The sequence below is a fragment of the Benincasa hispida genome, chromosome 11, assembly GCF_027475165.1.
Source record: "Benincasa hispida cultivar pf3 chromosome 11, pf3_genome.v1.1, whole genome shotgun sequence".
In the NCBI taxonomy this organism is placed as follows: Eukaryota; Viridiplantae; Streptophyta; class Magnoliopsida; order Cucurbitales; family Cucurbitaceae; genus Benincasa; species Benincasa hispida.
The window spans coordinates 82,506,675-82,527,015 of record NC_143488.1 but is presented as its reverse complement, the minus strand read 5'-3'; the positions used below and the strand labels follow the sequence as shown (position 1 = coordinate 82,527,015).

Genomic DNA, 20,341 nt, shown 5'->3' with positions numbered 1-20,341 from the left:
ATGACAAAGACCACTTCACTAGAATGACCATAGATAACATGACCTCAATCCTGAGTGAGTTGGAATCTCCTGCCATTGAGGCGATCCTTTAATTTGTATAGGTGCGAGTGGTCAGGTCGTCGATTCAAACCTACCATTTTGGGGATTCTTCTGACTTTGGAGTTGGGAACTCAGTTACACAAGATGCAATTCACTCCTTCCCCGAGGCAGGGGTAAGTAGATAGATAGCTCCCTTAAGGGCTGATTCTAGGGCTTGAACGATGTGGCACCACATACCTTCTCTTGGCCCGAGAGGTGTTCACACATAGTTGGACTATGTTGTATTGTTCATTGGAGGAATCAGTGGTACTTGGTGATGGGAGATTAGAAGTCAATTTTACTCGACGACTAAAATCCCTTGGACGCGGTATGCGATGCATGTTTCTAAGATATACGTTGATAGTCATGCGTTGATGGTCATGTGTTGGAATGATAATGCGTTAATGAATGTATGCGATGAACATGCGTCCTGTCACAAGTTTTCTTGCGCTCACGCCAAGTATAATGCGAACGCAAGTTTCTCGAGTAATCCGAGGTCGAACACAGGGACTTGTAGCTTTATGTATGTGGCAATGTGCATCTGGCGGTTTAAATAAAAGAATGAAAGGGAGGTTGCTAAGTTAATCCTACTCCTACTTCTATCTAACAGACAACGCAATGAGAATATGCATGAGGGGTAGAGATACGACAACACTTGACATGAAATAAATGTATGGGAAAATAGATAAAATACGAAGATGATTTCATTGCAACCCTTAAGAGTGGAATGGTTGACAGTTAACGGATGGTGGATCTCATGTCTAAAGAGTTTAGCCAGCTATTCACGGACCATTGGGTCCCCTGGATAGCTTGGATAAAGTTGAGAATCAGTGTTTAGGTTAATTTAAAATGTTCAAATTGACAAGAGGAAGTTCGATTATATATGATATAATTGTGGCAATGGATAGGAGAATCTGGATAGACTTAATCATGGCAACAGGTGAGAAAGTTTCCTCATAGTCCACTATTTCAACCTGTGTATAACCCTTTGCCACTAGTCAAGCCTTAAAGGTCTGTACTTTTCCATCTACACCATCTTTTCTCTTGTAGATCCATTTGCAACATATAGGTTTTACTCCATCAGGTTGATCTACAAGATCCCAGACTAAATTGGAGTACATAGACTCCATTTCGAGATCCATAGCCTTAACTCATTGATCTTTGTCAACCTTATCACTTATTGTTTATAGGACAATGGATCCTCAACTTCACCATCTGATATGATAGTCAGAGTTTCTATTAAACCCATATAACGAGCATGTGGGTTCAGAACCCGTTCACTACGTCGACACTCCCTCAACTATTGAGGTGGATGTGTTTGACTAGATGAACCAATATCAACAACTCTTGTTGATGTACTAGCCTCTTCAACAACTCTAGTTGAAGTGTCAGTAGTTTCATTGGAAAGTTCATTCAACATAATCTTACTGCGGTGCTTATTCACTCAAATGTGGCCCTCTTAAAAAAATGTAGCATTTGTTGACACAAATACTTTATTTTCTTTAGAATCATAGAAGTAACCATCCCTCGTTTCCTTGGGATGACCTATAAATAGGCATAATTTTGAACGAGGTTCCAATTTCTTAGGATTTGCCTCAAGCACATATGTTGGACAACCTCGAATTTTGAAGTGTCATAAACTATCTTTATGACCTCTTCATAACTCCCAAGGTGTTTAAAAAACACTCTTGGATGAAATATTGTTCAAAATGTAAGCTCCAGTCATTACTGCATACCTCAAAATGATTCAGGTAATTAAGCATAACTCATCATAGACCAAACCATGTCCAACAAGGTTCTATTTCTCCTTTCTGATATACCATTTTTTTGAGGTATACCAGGTGCTAAGAGTTGGGATGTGATTCCATTATCTATCATATATTCCTAAAATCTTAAATCCATATACTTTCCACATCGATCTGATCGATGTGTTTTTTAGTGGTTTTACATAATGCATTCTCAACCTCAGCCTTATATTCTTTGAACTTTTCATAAGCTTCAGACTTATGTTGCATTAGGTAAAGATGTCCATATCTTGAATAATCATCTATAAAAAGACGAAATACTCAAATCCTTCTTTTGTCTTAATATTCATAGGACCAGAAAGGTCTGAATGTACAAGTTTCAAGGGTTCTTTGGTTCTATGACCTTTTCCAGTAAAAGTGTCTTTTTGTCATTTTGCCTTCAAGGTATGACTTACATATTGGTAAAGAGTTTTCTTCTAACTCGCTTTGAATTCCACTCTTAACCAACCTCTCAATCCTTTTAATATTTATGTGATAATCTTAGATGCCAAAGATGGACATTTTTCTTACGAGAAATATTTTGTCTTTTATGTTGATTTATTACAGTTCTGAACATTTCAGTATTTAACAACGCTTTAGATGCTAATGAACTTAGCACATATAAACTACTCTCTAGGTTTGCAGAACAATTATTTACATCATTCGTATAAATAAACGTTTTATTTACATTAAATGAAATAATGTAACATTGTTCCAACAAAGCTTGTACAAAAATTAGGTTCCATTTCAAATTGAAACCACATAAACATTGATTAATAAAATAAAGGATTTTTGAAAGAGTAGTTTCAAGCCTCCCACTGCTGAGGCGACATGCCCTTTTCCAACCCGCATCGTTATCTCGCTAGTCCCAAGCTACTGCCAGGAACTAATTCCCTAAAAAGAAGAACAAAGATCATTTGTGGCCCCTGAATCAATTATCTAGGCTGAATTTGTTGAGGTTGATGCCCTAAATCTCATGGTTTTGTATTTTGTAAATTGTATTTGTACAAACATATTATTTTTTTTGATAAAAATTGTTATTTTATTTGACATTTAGTTGCATTAACCCAAAACTAATGAACTAAGATTCAAGGTTATTTGATGTAACTTAAACATGTATGTAGAGACATACAGGTGGATCATATTTAAGTAATAACCTAAACAGTCTATAGTAAATGGATAAGGTTGGGTACCTTATCTCAGTATCACTACGGATACGATCTGCTTTGTAGTTGTTAATTCATTGTAAAATTTACAAATGATTTGATCGTAACCATTCATGTGGAGACATGTGAGCAGGGGTATCCTATACAAAGAATTTTTATAAAACTGAACCATAAAATGAATAGTCTTTCTTTATAACACCATTGCTAGAAGAAACTTACATTTCACCAAGACATCCATATGTGATTTGATCTTAATCCTGAGCGAGTTGTACACTCTTGCCTATGAGAGCAGTCCTTTGATCTGCATGGGTGAGAATGGCCAGATTCACCGACTCAATTTGCTTATCGTTTTGGGGATTCGTCTGATTGAGGAGCTAGGAACACAACTACAGAAGAACGAATTCACTCATTCCCTTTGTTTGGGTAAGTAGATAAATTTCTCTTTTAAGGGCTGATTTTGGGTCTTGAACAATGTGACGTCACACTCTCTCATGGCTCGAAAGAGGTTAAGTTATAGTTGGACTATAACTAATTATTCATTAAAGGAATCAATGACACTTAAGAAGTAAAATGTAACTATAGGGATAAGATAGTAATTTTGACCTAGTTGTACTTATGAGCAATTTGTAAAAGGTCAATACATTGTTGAATTGTTATATCCAATGGACACAAAAAAATATCTATAGTGCGAGGAGTGCAGCTGTTGATTTTTAGTGGAGTGACCGACAGTTAATGAAGGTTGGTTAATTTAATTAAAGAGTTTAATTAATGAATGAAGTATCATTGGAGCTTCAATCTATATGTCTATAAGGTCCTTTTGTTAGCTCAATAAGAATTAATGAGAATCAAATTAATTTTGGATTAATTTGAATTGTCTCAAATTAATTAAAGGGAATTAGTTGTATAAGATACAATTACATAAATGATACATTATAATATAAAGTTTTAATTAGAGAAATAAATATTTGAATATGATTCAAGTATTAACTACATGAATATGATTCCTATAAAAACTATAGGTTAAAATTGAAGGAACTCATTTGAGGAGATCCTTGAGCGGAAGCGGATCGTCCAAATTTCATTGATTATTGAAAATTAAATTTACAGTAAACCTATAAGATATATGCATTCAAAATAAATTACAACACACTTTTTACAAAAAAAAAGGGTTCAAAATACATTACCTTTGAAGAATCTTTTTCTTCACGTATCCTTCAAGCAATCACGAACTCAGTAACTTCTTGAAGACCTTCTTCAAGAATCCTCCAACAGTAACCCGGACACTACCACAAAGAGTCCTTAGTATTCTCGAAGTGAGAACCCAGGAGTGGTGGGCTCTGACTATTTTGGTTAGGAGGGAAAGTTTGGGTGTGGATGAAGAAGACTGAGAAAAACTCTTCAAACAAGAACACAGAACCTTTCTCAATCATTCAGCAAATTACAACGTTCAAGGAAGAAGAAAAACTAATTTTTCTTTTATTCCTTTTACAATAAAATAATAATTACCCACTAAGGTGGCCGGAGAGAAAATATGGAAAGTTATTATTCAAATAATAATAAAATAATATAAATAAATATGTTAACTAATTTATCATATCATATTTATATTAAATTATATGTTATATCAAATATAACATATAACCTATAGTTTTAATATTGTATCACATACAATATAAAGTATAGTTTCTTTTCTCTATTTTATGGCATTTAATATAAATCATATTTATATTAAATTTAACAACTACGAATCACATTCATATAAAATATATTTAAATCTCATTCAAATATTTATTTCCTCTCATTAAACTATAATGTATCAAAAACATTATGACAATTATATCATATATAATTGAAACAATTTAATTATAACATATATAATTAAATCTCTCCATTAATTTAAACAATTCAAATTAACCTAAAAACTTATTCTTAACTAAATCCTTCTGAGCTACCAAGGGGACCTTATAGACTTGTAGCTTGAAGCTCCAACGATACATGAATAATTAATTAAACTCTTTAATTATATTATTCACCACTTGTTAACTATCGGGCACTCCACTAAAGACCATAGTTGCACTCTTCGCACTACAGATATATTTGTGTCCATTGGATATATCCAATCAACAGTACGATGACCTTTCACAAATTGCTCGTAAGTACAGCTAGGCCAAATTACCGTTTTTTCCCTATAGTTACATTTAACTCCTTAAGTACGACTGATCCCTCTAAGGAACAATAGATCATAGTCCTACTATGACGAAACCCCTCTCGGGCTAGGAAAGGGTGTGGCACCGCATTGTTCAAGACCCGAAATCAGCCTTTGATGGTGCAATTTATCTACTTACCCCTGCTTTGGGGAAGGAATAAATTCCATCTTGTGTAGTTGTGTTCCTAGCTCCCCAATCAGATGGATCCCCAAAATGGTAGGCTTGTTAAGTCAACAATTTGGCCACTCTCACCCCATATAAATCAAAAGACCGCCTTTATAGGCAGGAATTCACAACTCACTCAAGATTCAGGTCATGTTACCTATGGTCTTCCTGGTGAAATGTAAGTCTCTATTATGAATAGTGTTATATAATGAGACTAAACATTTCGTGGTCCGATCTTATACAAACTTCTTTGTATAGAATATCCCACTCGCATGTCTAATACATGAATGATCAGGATCAGATCGTTACTTTGTTTGGAGCAATTAGGAGATAATTTGAGTAACCAGGCTTCAAAAGGATGTGAAATGACGAAAATGCCCCGGGATGGAGCATTTCAACGCTCAATCGAGCGTTGCTCCAAGAAAGTAGCCTCCATAATGCTGCTTTTTTACAGAGGTACGCACGAGGCCTCACAACGTTGCAATGCGGTGATTGCTATATAAAATAGTTCTTCTTCGTTATAGGGTAGAAGAATTATCCCCATTCGGGCTTCCAGCCCTCTTTCCCTCTCTTCCCTCTTCCATTTTCTTATTTGGGTGTTCATTGTGTAATTAATCGAGTAGATTTTGGGTTGTAGCTTCTCATCCTCTATGGGAAGATAACATTTTGGTTTCCTAACTTAGGGATTTGTAGGAACTTAATGTTATTTTGTGAGATTCTGAATTTAGGATGTTTATATATTCTTATTTATGAATTCTCACTTTGAATTTATTGATTATGTACTGCATTTTCATGTATTTTATTGATAACCAATACTTTTTTATGTAGTTTGCTTAGGTTTAACCTTGATTAAGGCAATGAACCCTAGGAAGCAAGAGATTAAATTAACTTGCTTAGTTGTGAAGTTAACTGCACTAGGTAATGCTTTAATCAATCATGATGTGAAAATCATATGGAACGAGTTAACTAGACGGTGGAAGTTAATAGTTCATTATAGCATATCCCTATAACTTAACGCGATTGGCTAATGTGATTAGAGTGGGTTCGTCTTCTCATGCTAGCTAATTAGATAATCAGGACGGTTAGTTAGGGTTCTAATTAATTTGGCCAAGGAGTTTAAGTCATACGTTATGGTTCAATAATCTTATTGACATTGGGTGAATCCATTCCTCTGAGTTAGGACATCTCGATTGATTGCACTTCTATCTTTAATTTTCTTGCACTTTATTTCTTTTATGCATTCTGACATCCAATCCACCACCAACCCCCCCCCCCCCCCCCCATTTTACCACTTCAACTAAAAATGAGCTCCGATGAAATAATTAACCAAAATTTTACCTTCCTTGTGGTTCAACCTCGAACTTGCCACTTGTACTACCAATTAATATAAGTAGTTTGTTCGTTGATTTATAAGTTTTATTTGACTAGGAAGGGTTTATGGACAACGATAAACTACCAAGGGTTTGCAGTAGATGGATAAGGCTAGGTGCCTTATCCTAGTGACTGTTAGCTTTCGAAAAGAGCTAATTTTATGTCCTTAATCTAAGTTATTTGAATAATTCTTATGCTTTAATTGTCTTATTTATAAGTAAATCGATCCTGGAGAGCAAATGAGTTGTTAGATGAAAACCGAGCCAAAAAGAAGCAAAAACGGGAGTTGGATGCACCATATTGAATAAAGACGTCAAAATGACCAAACTACCCTTGAAGGCAGCGTTGCAACCCTCCCTGACCATCGCCTGTGATGAAAGGCAGTAAGCATCACATTCTAGATAGCAATCAATGTCGCAACGCATCCCAACGCTCTAGCTCGGTGCTATTGGACAATAGTTATTGAACAGGGTGGTGTTGCAATGCTACGAACTTTAACGGACAACTACTTCCACGCGCGCGCAACTGAGCATCAAAGCAGCATTGCAGTGCATCCCTGATGCTTGAGGTCTTATTCAGCCGCAGCATTGCAACACTCTTTGTAGCATTGCGACGCTGCGATCGTTTTACAAATAGGAAGCTTTGCTTGCAACTGAAGATGTGAAGAAAAATTCCAAAAAGAGGACGTTTGGGCGACGATTGGGATGATTTCTAGGCTATTTTTCACCAAATTCATCATTCTTCCATTCTCATTCTTTGATTCTTTCATCTTTCTATACAAGGCTAAGTAAATTCTGAAGGATCTCTTACCAAAGAGTTCCATTAGCATGTTCGGATCGCTCTAATCTCACAGTGACTGAAATACAACAATATACATTCATACACACAATTATGCAAACAAAAATTAATTAACGGCATGCTATGAACAATAAAATAACAAGGGAAAGAGTTGCCATACCAGTTGAAGATGCTCTTCAAACTTCGAAACTCGATGCAGTGGAAACCTCCACACGATCTACCAACACCCAGCACCAGCGTCGACTACAGCAGCACGAACAACTGCACGAACACGAATGTCGCGGGGAAGAAACCACCAGAAAAGATCCCCAGGTATTCTCGAAGTGAGTACCCAAAGCATGGTCTTTGGTGAATTTGGTAGAGGAAGAAAGAAACCCAGATCGTGTAGGCGATAAGCAAGTGGGAGGGAAATCGACACTATCGCAGAGCAAAATGCTTATCATTTAGGAGAAGCTACACGATCGTGTAGGTTTTACTGAATGATCATTTAGGAAATGGTATACGATCGTTTAGCAAACTCGGCACACTATACGATCATTTAGAGAAGCTATGCGATCGTGTAGGAAATAGTGTGCGATCGTTTAGGCGCGAGGTGGACGATTGTTTAGGCAGAGAGGAGCTATCTTATAGTCTCTTGATTTTCTTAAGTGGTCATTTTCTTTTCTACCAGCGCGCTCCTCTATTTCTTTTGGACGATTACGACGATTGATTCAAAAATGAAACAATTTTCATTTTAATTCATCGGTTATAAACTCATTCCCACTAACCCACGTCCAAACGTGATTTTTGGATTAATTATCATATAATTAACCAATTAATTAATAATAAATATAATCATATTATATTTTTATCCTATAGTTTGATATCACATATCTACTATACAAGGCTAAGTAAATTCTTCCTTGGGTTTAGTTGTATCTCGATTTCTTGAAGATTTCTAGTTAATTGTACTGAATTTTGCAAACTTTTTGGGTTGTTTTGGCTTAGTTTTAATGGAATTTTATTGAATTGATCTGAAAATCGATTGTATTAAAATTCTTACTAGCAAAATCTTCATGGCGCTATGCATAATTGATGATTGAGTTGCACAAACTAGGATTACATGTTTTAGGCTAAGACTTTTTCTATCTTACGCATGTTTGCCCTAGTTTAATCTTGTCCAAATCAATCGTACTATAAGATTAGGCTTTCCAACTTGTAGTACGTCTCAATGTGTGGACCCTTTCGTAATGCAATTTAATTTTAACTTGGATTTCGCTTAGAAAGAATAGTTTTGAGTTAAATTAGGGTCATTTGGTTAATTGGGCATTAGTATCTCTAATAGGTTATAGTGTTCATGGATTTGGTATTATTAATTAGTGTCTAATGATTGAATTTGGCATACATGCTATTTCCAAGTTCCCTTTTATTGTTTAACTCCAACCCAATCGTTTACTCACTATCATTCGAACTTCTTTTCTTTGCATGTTACTTTTTAAATTCCGTTTTCACAACACAAACCAAAAACCCCTGTTACATGAATTCTTTAATTAACTTAGCTAGTCAATAGTTTCCATGTGGATTCGACCCCGTTCTTATTACTCTTACTGCATTTTGGGTATTAATCTTAGGATCGGTGATTATATTTCTTTGTTTGGGGTCAATGATCGTATGCGACAATGTTTCTATTTAATCTGACAATTCCAAAAAATTGGCGTCGTTGCCGAGGAAATTTGGTAACTAGCCTAGGGAAATTTTAGAATTCTGAATAAAAACAAAAGGAAAAAAAGGGAAAAAGTGTTGTTATTTGCCTTTGATTTATGACCCATTCTTCTGAGAGTGCAGAGATTGCCTATTTTGCAGATATTGCTCAAGAGGAGAGTCGAATCTGAAGGGAACACAGAAGAGAAAGACTAAAAGAAGAAAACCATCAATTTGCTAACAATCCAATAGAATCCATGGTAGAGCTTCGGGAGAAAACGTTGCGGGAGCTAGTTAAACCAGATATAGAGTAACAGCCCCTGTACATAGTCTTTCCTCCAACCACCATGCCATTCGATCTCAAGCCTGGTTTGATTAACTTGTTGCCAATCTTCAGGGGAATTTCTGGAGAGAACCCTCACAAACATATCAAAGACTTCCATATGGTGTGTGTAAGTATGCGACCCCATGGGGTTATAAAAGAACAATTAAACCTTAGGGCCTTTCCTTTTTCATTGTAGGATGACACTAAGGATTGGTTGTACTACTTAGCCACCGGGTCAATAACTACCTGGAATGAACTGAAAAAAAAAATCTTGAAAAAAAAATTTCCATCTTTTAGAGCCAATTCAATTAGAAAAGATATTTATGGAATTAAACAGAATATTGGAGAAACACTGTCTGAATACTGAGAAAGATACAAAAGATTGTGTGCTAATTTTCTACATCATCAAATATCTTATCAATTATTAATCCAGTATTTCTATAGTGACTTACTTTCTAGTGATAGGAGTTCCATTGATTCTGTTGCTAGTGGTGCTCTTGTTAATAAGACACCTAAAGAGGCTTAGAAATTAATCTCGCGCATGGCTGAGAATGATTAGAATTTTGGGACCAGGGCTACTAAGTTTGATTCGTCATCTACTTCTAAGGTAAAAGAGTTTAGATCACAGCTTTCTAACTTGACTGCCTTTATTGAAAGAACTCTTATTCAAGAGTACCTACAAGCGGAAGCAGATCTTTCCAATTCATTGTGACAGAATTACCGCATATACCTTCAAACATACTTTTATAAAGCTAAAGGGATCAAGAAATCATACCAGATGAAGATTTCTTGAGTCTGAAGCCCAAACGTCTACCTCGAATAGTTACCACTCGAACAGGAGGAAACAGAGAAGACAACACCACTTAGAGCCCTCAGTATCCTTGGAGTGAGAATCCAAATTGTGGGCTTTGTTCAGATTTGGTAGAGAGAAGAAGGAAGAGCGACCGTACACAATGATCAAGCAAGTGGGAGATACGGTCCTCTATCGCATAGACAATATGCTTGATCGTTTAGGTAAAGTGTACGATCGTGTAATAAAAGTAAGCAATTATCTTAACGATCGTGTAGGAAACGGTAAACGATCGTCTACAATCATGTAGGAAAAGGGTGAGCGATCGTACAAAACGATCGCGTAGAAAGAACTAAATGATCGTCTATACGATCGTTTAGTAAATACCAGGAGCTTAACAATTGCTTAGTAAAAAGGTAAACGATCGTTTAGATAATAGCGCGCGACGGTGTAATTGGTATACGATCGGTTAGTAATATTGTACATGTAAGCGATCGTGTAGTTCTATCGTATAGACACTGATATTCTAAACAATGACACTATCTTTTTCACAAACCCGCGTACCCCGAGATCAACATACCATCTGCTATTTATAATGCACTCATCCGTTATTTTAAACGAAGAGGCGCCTTCCCATTTCCTTTATAACCGTCCAAGATCTTATCTCCTTCATAACTTATAAATTAATATCAAATATTAATTATAATATTTTTTTCCTACTAGATATAAATCATATTTATATCCAATTTTCTCCAAATTAATGTATCTCATACATAAAGTTAATTATATCATATTTAATTAACTCGTTCAATTATATCATATATAATCGAACTCCCTCTTGTCAATTTGAACATTTCAAATTGACCTAAAAACTGACTCTCAACTTTTATCCAAGCTACCAAAGGGACCTTATAGACCTATGGTTCGAAGCTTCAACAGTACGTGAATAGCTGACTAAATTCTTTAGGCACGATATCCACCATCCGTTAACTGCCAGGCATTCCACTAAAGATCGACAGTTGAACTTTTCTTGCCATAGATATATTTCTATGTCCATTGGATATAACCAATCATCAGTACGATGACCCTTCATAGATGCTCATAATTACAGCAGGCCAATTTATCATTTTACCCCGGTAATTACATCTTCCTCCTTAAGTACCACTGATCACTCTAATGAACAATACAACATAGTCCTACTATGTGTGAACACCTCTCGGGCCATGAGAAGGTGTGTGGCGCCACATCGTTCAAGTCCTGGAATCAACCCTTAAGGGAGTCATCTATCTACTTGCCCTTGACTCGGGGAAGAAGTGAATTCCATCTTGTGTAGCTGAGTTCCCAGCTCCCAAATCATACGAATCCCCAAAATGGTAGGTTTGAGTCGGCGTTCTGGCCACTCGCACCCATGCAAATCAAAGGACCGCCCTCAATGGCAGGAGTTCCCAACTCACTCAGGATTGAGGTCATGTTACCTATGATCATCCTAGTGAAGTGAAGCCTCAGTTATGAACGGTATTATATAACGAGACGTTAACACTTCGTGGTCAGGTCTTATACAAACTCTATGTATAGGACACCCCTGCTCGCATGTCCCCTACACGAATGATCAGGATCAGATCATCTATGATAAGTCAAAACACTTGTGACCATTCCAAAAAGCGGGCCACATCCGTAGCGTTACCAGAATAAGGTTTCCCTTCTATATCCATATACTACAGACCATTTTGGTTATCACTCAAGACATGATCCACTTGTATGTCACCACATACATACTTAAGTCACATACAGAGAACCAGGGATTTTATGTTTATTGGTTTGTGGTAAAATCTAAATGTGCAAAGTTAAGTAGTGAAGTAAATATAATTTATATTATACATCACAAGTGTTCGTACAAAGTTGTTTACAAACTACTAGACACGAGACTTTAGGGCACAAACCCCAACACTTATTATGTAGATGACATAAGGGAGAGTAGCCCAAGTAAAGAGTTGTGGAGCTTGTGGAGAGCTAGGACACTCTTCTGAAGCATGTCCTCAAGCCCAAATAAATGCAGTTAGGGGTTACCAGAGGAAGTATGACCCTCATGCTTCTATATGAAACCGAGGATGGCGAGATCACCCCAACCTCAAAAGGGGAGGTCAAGGACAAGGGCATCATAGTTCGAACCACTCCAACCAACCATCATCATCTTCTCCAGGTATGTCATTAGAGGACATCGTTAAATCTTTGGCTCACCTTTCTTTAAAATTTCAACAGTACATGCATCAATTGAAAAAGGACTCCATCCAACTGTCACAAGACACCAAGGCACTACAACATGAGACCAGGATGGGGTTAGCAATTTAAAGTACTCGAGTTACTCAATTAACCATAGTGGTGGGCCATTTAGAAGGTAAGAGTTCGGGGAAGCTACCTGCTTAATCAGACCATGCGAATGTGAGTGCCATCACGCTTAGGAGTGGGAAGGAGTTTCCATCTTCAACGCCCTTCTCAGCTACCCCGACACCACCGGTTGCTATCTCAAATCATCAGGTAAGTCTAAGAAGGAAGTACAACAAAATGTTTGAAGTAGAATTTGAGGCACCACTATTGACTTTTGATGGGGAAAAATAAGTTGATATGGTTGGTCATGCGATGATAATGCGTTGGTCTGATGAGTATGGTTATGCGTTAAGTGTGTATGCGATGATCATGCACTCCTATTGCAAGATTTCTTATTCTCTCGCCAAGTATAACAAGATTGCAAGTTTCTCAGGATGATCTGAGGTTGAACACAGGGACTTGCAACTAAAAGAGAAATGTAAAGTGATGTTTTTGAGGTGGAGAATAAAAAATAAAAATAAAGAAGTTGATTAACTATGCACTACTCCTACTCCTAGCTAAATAAACAGTGAACAATTGAAGTCTAACTATAAGAATCATTAGAGACGCAGCAGCTATTAATGCATAATAATATGCATGGAGAAGCAGGATTGAGGAGGAGACATCGCCAAGTCCCTTTTGGTCGCAAGAGTAGTCCCAGCTCACCATACTCATGCATTGCACACCTCTCGGTGGTCAACTACATGTGTCATATCTCTATGACGCATGAATGATGTTGCGTTGAGCATATGGTTATTTCTATCTCTAGGAACACTTCTTACTTTGCTTAGTGAGCTCCACAACTACTTACCCTCTCGACAGTTGGTTATAGCTACTTGTTTCTATTAGCGATCATAGACAAGCATTGTGATAGCCTCGCACTAAGGAAATAGGATTGAATTGCTACACTCACGCATCACACACCTTTCGGTGAACAGCTACATGTGTTATATCTCTATGACGCATGATTGAATGTGCGATGATTCTTATGATTTGCACTTAGCTCATGGTGGTGAAGAAAAAACGATAAAAAAGAAGATAATGGAAATGATGTTAAAGGAATTAGAGAGATGCATTGTTTACAAATGTATTAATATCTTAACCCAAAATGTAATACAATATAGAGGTGAGAAAGAGAGGTGGAAGGCTAGATGTAGACAATCTCTTGCTTTCATCAGATGTATGTCAAGGCTGTCGGTGGTGCAATGGATGGGCGGTGGAGTAAGCCCTCTCAAGCTCTATCTCCGGCGAAGCTCGATCATCTAGCGAAGGTGGTCGTGGTAATGAAGAACTCTTAGAGAAATTCTTGCTTATGCTCTCACCTGTGATCACAGGAATCTACCCAAGGTAGAAGTCTCGGATACTTGAACATTGGCGCCAAAGCTCTATTTATAGAGCCTAATACCAATAGCTTTGATAATCTCACTCTGATTAGCCGCCATCATTGACGCGGTAGGTGAGAGTTTCATCATGATCTGATTGCTTGTCAGAAGATCTGCTCTGCAACTCAGATATCCCGAGGTATACGATCATATTCGTTTCTTCTGAAGGATCAACACATTTCACCCACTCATTGTGATCATACTTCTATCATGTTTATCATTCTGTAGCTACTTCAGTGCATGCGACCAACTTATCTTCATTGAGATCGGCACATGCTTGACTCTTGCGATAACTACAATAGACACTTTGACGCATGATAACGCATGATATGGGGCTAGGATTTGTAGTGTAAATCAACGCAAATTTATTATTTCACATGAATTCTTAGTATTTATCATCGCATATTCTACTCATCTACCCTCATTATTCTAAGTAAAAGGCTGCAATAGCTTGTATTTCTACAAGCTATCAACTCCCGAGGTAAGTACATATCCCTTGCCTTCAATTGAACCTTATGTACCTAAGGCTTCTTTTCCTACTAGGTTGGCGAAATCGAAGTAGGAAAACAAGGATGAAGAACTGATTGAGATGTTTAAGAAGGTTAAAATCAATATCCCCCTCTTGAATGCGGTGTTGGGATTGGTGTCTTAATTCTCCTGGAGTCTCGTTGTTTGTATTAATACACATTGTTTGATGAATAAAATAATTGTTATTTCATTCTGGTATTTACTCATATCCAATAAACAAAGCTCCTTGGTTATCTTATGTGAACTTAAGCATGTATATGTGATATACAAGTAGATCATGCCTTAAGTGATAACCTAAATCGGTTTGTAGTATAAGGATTAAGGTGGGATACCTGATTCTGGTGACACTATAGATATGGCCCACTTTGTAAAAGTTTGCAAGCATTGTAAACTACTATAGATGATAGATCCTGACCATTCATATGGAGACGTGTGAGCGGGAGTGTCCTATATAAAGAGTTTGTATAAGATCCGGACCACGAGATGATTAAACTCTGTATATAACGCCGTTGATACTAGAAACTTACATCTCACCTAAATGACCATAGGTGACACGACCTCAATCAAAAGTGTTTTGGGAACTCCTACCTTTGAGGGCGATCCTTTGATTAGTATGGGTGAGAGTGGCCAGATTGCCAACTCAACATGCCTACCTTTTTGGGGACTTGTTTGATCTGGGAGCTGGGAACTCAATCCAATAAATGAAATTCACTCTTTTCCCGAAATAGAGATAAGTAGAGAGATTACTCCCTTAAGGGCTGATTCTGGGGCTTGAACATAGTGGCCACAGCTTCTCTTTGAAAGAGATGACTCGGTCATAGTAGGACTATGACTTATGTTAATTAGATGGATCAGTGGTACTTAAGGAGTTAGATGTAACTATATGAGCATAACGATTATTGGCCCAGCTGTACTTACGAGCGATCTGTGAAGGATTGTCGCACTGCTGATTGGTTAAAATGGACACATAATATATTTGTGGTAAGGAGAGTTCAGTTGTCGGTCTTTAGTGGAGTGCCTGACAGTTAACGAATGTTGGATCCCGTGACTAAAGAGTTTAGTCAATTATTCAAGTACCGTTGGAGCTTCGAGCTACAGATCCATAAGGTCCCCTTGGTAGCTCAATGGATTCAGCTGAGGATCAGTTCTTGGTGTTGATTTGAAATGTTCAAATTGACAAGAGGTAATTCGATTATATATGATATGATCAATATGATGTATGAGATACATCTAGTGGATGATTAATGTAAATGAGATTTATATTAATTACCATGGAATAGAAAAAGAACTATGGCTTATATGTTTCATGAGATGAAATATTAAAACTATAGGTTATAAATATAGTATGATAGGTTGGTTATTAATTATATTTATAATAATTTTAATTATTGGATAATTAAATCTTTTTCTTTAATAACCAATTGAGTGGGAGGTTATTGGTGGATCATGGTAATGTGAGATAAAAAGGAAAATTGTTTTCCTATTTTTAGTAACGTTGAAATTTGAGATTGTGTTAATTCTCTCTTGGAAAAAGAATCTCACGGAAGTTGTCAAGTCAATAAGATTTACTAAGCGACAGCGTGACAAAGGTAAACAATCGCATAGTTTTTTTAAGAGACAGACACAGATCTATGCGATGAGCTAAACAATCGCTTAGTTTTTGCTAGACGATTGGGCATCGACCTATACAATAGGTTCAGACTTCTCCTAATTGCTCAATCGTTTACATGATTGTTGTATCCTCCTTCATCTGCCTCATACCAAGTCCACACAGAGCCCAACTTTGGATTCTCACACCGAGAATACCAAGGTAGCCTTCTCGGTGGTGTCATACTCAACTCAACGTCGTCGAGGTTCTGTGGAGGTCGTTCGTGACCGAGGCGATCACTGAGTTCAAGTGCACGGTGTTCGTGCTATGTAGCGGTTGTGTTATTCGAGCATTCGAGGTTGGAGTGTTCGAGCGTTCATGAGCAAGAAGCATGGAGACGAGTCTACCGACGTGCGTAGAGTTTCTCCTTGATTTCTTGTTGTATCATGCTGTAATTTCTGTAATGAATGCATAACCATTTGTTTTGTTTACGACTGTAATTTGTAATGTTCATACATGATTGTAATTTGGAATGATCTTTTCCGCTGCTCAGGAAATCCTCGTGTTCGATTTCCTTCATATGGTCCAATAGATTCCAAGGTATGCTAAATTCCTCAAGGAACTTTGCATTAAAAGAGGATAGGTAAGAACAAGGAGCATGTGGTGGTAAGTAAAAATGTTTTGGCCTTGCTTAAGTGAAATATTCCTGAGAAATGTCGTGACCCAGGTATGTTTACTTTACCCTGTGTCATCGGTAATAGAGTCATTCAGCATGTTATGCTTAATTTAGGAGCCTCTATTAATGTTATGCCTTATCTCTGAAATTAAATGATTTGCAAAAAAACTACCATATGCATTCAGTTTGCTCATAGATCTTACATTTCAGCCTCTAGGAGTAGTTGAGGATGTTTTGCTTGTGAAAGATTTGATTTTTCTTGTTGACTTCTACATTTTGAAAATGGATGAAATCTCTACCCTTGCTTCTTCTACAATTTTGTTAGAAAGGTCATTTATGAAAACTGCAAAAACAAAGATTGATGTTGATAAAGGATGTTTTTCTATGGAATTTGATGGAGAAGTTGTCTCATTCAATATGTATGATTATAGGAAATTCCCTGAAGAATACCTTTCTCTTTGCATGGTTGAGACTCATGATTTGGTGGATGAGATTGTTTTGCATGATGATGATGATTCTGATGAGTTGATTACCCCCTGTATTTATTTGAATTCACATGATCTATCCCTTTCTTTTGTTGATGTTAGCAACTATGATAAACCTTCTTCTGACATTAGTCTTGTTGATTCGCAGTTACCAGGGATTGAGTTAAAGGCTCTCCCTAATCATTTGAAGTACATGTACTTGGGCGAAGGAAACACCTTTCATGTGATAATCTCCAGTGAACTGACGCCGACCCAAGAGTGCTCTTTAGTGAAGACTTTGAAAACGTAAAAGGAAGCCATTGGGTGGATCCTTGATGACATCAAAGGGATAAGTCATTCTCTCTACATGCATAGAATAACCTTGGTGCACGGAGCCAAAGCCACGATTCAACCTCAAAGAAGGCTTAATCCTACAATGAAGAAAGTTATGCTTAAGGAAATCATCAAGCTCAATGAGGTCAGTATTATTTACCCAGTTCCTGACTATAAGTGGGTAAGTCCGATTCACATGGTACCAAAGAAGATCAGCATGACGATTGTGGAAAATGATAAAGGTGAGATGGCGTCGATGCACGTTCAGAACAGATGGAGAATGTGCATCGATTTTCGAAAGTTTAATAAGGTAATGAAAGAAGATCATTTTCCAATTCCTTTTCTTGATCAGATGGTGGAACGGCTTGCCGAGAAGCCATTCTTTTGTTTTCTTTATGGATTCTCAGGATTTTACCAAATCCCGATCGCTCAAGAAGACCAAAAAAGACAACCTTCACCTACACTTATGGGACTTACGCCCTTCAGGAGGATGCCTTTTGGGCTTTGCAATGCCCCAGATACTATCCAAAGGTGTATGATGATTATTTTTTCGAATTTCATAGAAAAGTGCATCGAGGTTTTATGGATGATTTTACAGTTTATGGAAAGTCTTTCGATAATTGTTTGCATAATCTCAGTCATGTGATGAAACGCTGCACCAAAACTAATCTTGTGCTTAACTATGAAAAGTGTCACTTTATGGCCTTGCATGGTATTGGTTTAGGGCATCTAGTTTCTGCTAAAGGTATTGAAGTAGACAGAGCAAAGATAAATGTTATTGTTAACCTTCCCTATCCTACATGTATCAAAAAGATTCGTTCTTTTCTTGGTAGCGCAAGTTTTTACAGGCGTTTTATCGAGGAATTTTCGAAGTTGGCTCTTCCTCTATCCACATTACTGCAGAAAGATGTGCCATTTAAGTTTGACAAGGACTGTAAGAAGACCTTTGACACTTTGAAGGAAAAGCTTATCACTACTCCCATTCTTCAACCCCCACGATGGGATATTTCGTTCGAGATAATGCGTGACGCTAGCAATCTAGCAGTAGAAGCAGTTCTAGGATAGCAAGTTGACAAGAAAAGTCATGTCATATGTTTTGCTTCGAGGACCCTTAATCCTACCCAAGTCGACTACAGCACGACTGAGAAAGATTTTTTGGCTATTGTTTTCGCATTAGATAAATCCCAATCTTATATTTTTTTTTTCCTGTTAGAATTTATACTGACCATTCTGCCCTTAGGTACCTCATGACCAAGAAGGAGTCCAAACCTCGACTAGTTCAGTGGATTCTTCTCTTCCAAGAATTTAACTTGACCATCAAAGATAGAAGGGGGAGGGGGGCAGAAAATTCAGTGGCAGACCATTTAAGTAGGACAGTGTAAGAAGAAGATCCTACACCTGTACGAGAGGATTTTCTTGACGAGTATTTGTTCCAGATAACCACATTGATACCATGAGATGTTGACATGTTTAATTTTCTGGTGACTGGTAAGTTCCCTCATGATATGCCTAGTTCTAGGAAAGCTAAATTGTGCAATGACTCTAAATACTTTGTTTGGGATCCACCTTACCTTTGGAAGATTTGTTCTGACCAAATTATTAGAAGGTGTGTCCAAGATGGAGAATTTGAGTCAGTATTTTCATTCTGTCATGAGCTGGCATGTGGAGGGCATTTTAGCCCTGAGAGAACTGCTAGAAAAGTTTTAGATAGTGGTTTGATATGGAACTCTTTATTTACTGACTGCTCTGCATTTTGTAAACCTTGTGAAAAGTGTTAGAGGTCAAGATCTCTTTCTAGGAGGAATGAAATGCCACTTAACTCGATTCTTGTCTGTGAGGTTTTTGATGTCTGGGGATGGATTTTATGGGCCACTTTTCCTCTTCTTATGAATATTTATGCATCTTTTTAGTCGTTGATTATGTGTCAAAGTGGTTGAGGCTATTCCCACTAGGACTAATAATACTGCTGTTGTTTCAGGATTTTTGAAGGCTAACATATTTTCCAGGTTAAGTATCTTGCATGCTGTAATCAGTGACCAAGGTTTCCATTTCTGTAATCGGACCATTGAGGCCCTTCTGAGGACGTATGGAGTCCATCATCGTGTTGCCACTCCATACCATCCTCAGACAAATGGCCAAGCCAAGATATCAAATTCGAAGTTTAAAAGTATCCTTGAAAAGATCGTAAACCCAAAAAGGAAGGATTAGAGCACACGCTTCGACGACACTCTTTAGGCTTATAGAAGGGCTTTTAAAACCCCTATTGGGACAGCACCCTTCAAGCTTGTTTATGGAAAGGAGTGCCATCTATTGGTAGAAATTGAGCACAAAGCCTATTGGGCGGTTAAGCATTGTAATATAAGTTTAGCCCAAGCCGCGGAGGAAAGGCTTCTAGAATTGCAAAAGTTGGAAGAGGTGCGACTTGAAGCCTATGAAAAATCTAAACTTTACAAGGAAAAGACGAAGCTAATTCATTATAAAGGTCTTGTAAGGAAAGAGTTCAAGGTCGGGTAGAAGATGTTGCTTTTTAATTCGCACCTCCAACTCATGTCAGCTAAGCTTAAGTCCAAGTGGCTCAGTTCGTTTGAAATTATTAATCTTTTTCCCTATGGTGCAGTGGAGATCAGGAGCTTAGCGACTAG

General features: G+C 37.4%; 1 protein-coding gene across 1 annotated transcript; it reads left to right on the top strand.

Annotated features, from left to right (window-relative positions):
- Positions 1–19,165: 19,165 nt before the first annotated feature.
- LOC150032951 (uncharacterized) lies at positions 19,166–20,341 on the top strand. The gene is made up of 4 exons (XM_090307083.1): positions 19,166–19,412; positions 19,630–19,866; positions 19,972–20,209; positions 20,317–20,341. Exons 1-4 carry the CDS (start codon positions 19,166–19,168, stop codon positions 20,339–20,341), a joined length of 747 nt encoding a protein of 248 aa, XP_090163209.1.

Bases quoted from the DNA above. Each gene is read 5' to 3' on its own strand.
- LOC150032951 (XM_090307083.1), top strand. From the start codon at position 19,166: ATGTTTAATTTTCTGGTGACTGGTAAGTTCCCTCATGATATGCCTAGT. The intron at 19,413-19,629 runs GTTTGATATGGA...TATGTGTCAAAG, and splicing joins TAGAAAAGTTTTAGATAGTG to TGGTTGAGGCTATTCCCACT. The intron at 20,210-20,316 runs GTAGAAGATGTT...CCTATGGTGCAG, and splicing joins AGGAAAGAGTTCAAGGTCGG to TGGAGATCAGGAGCTTAGCG.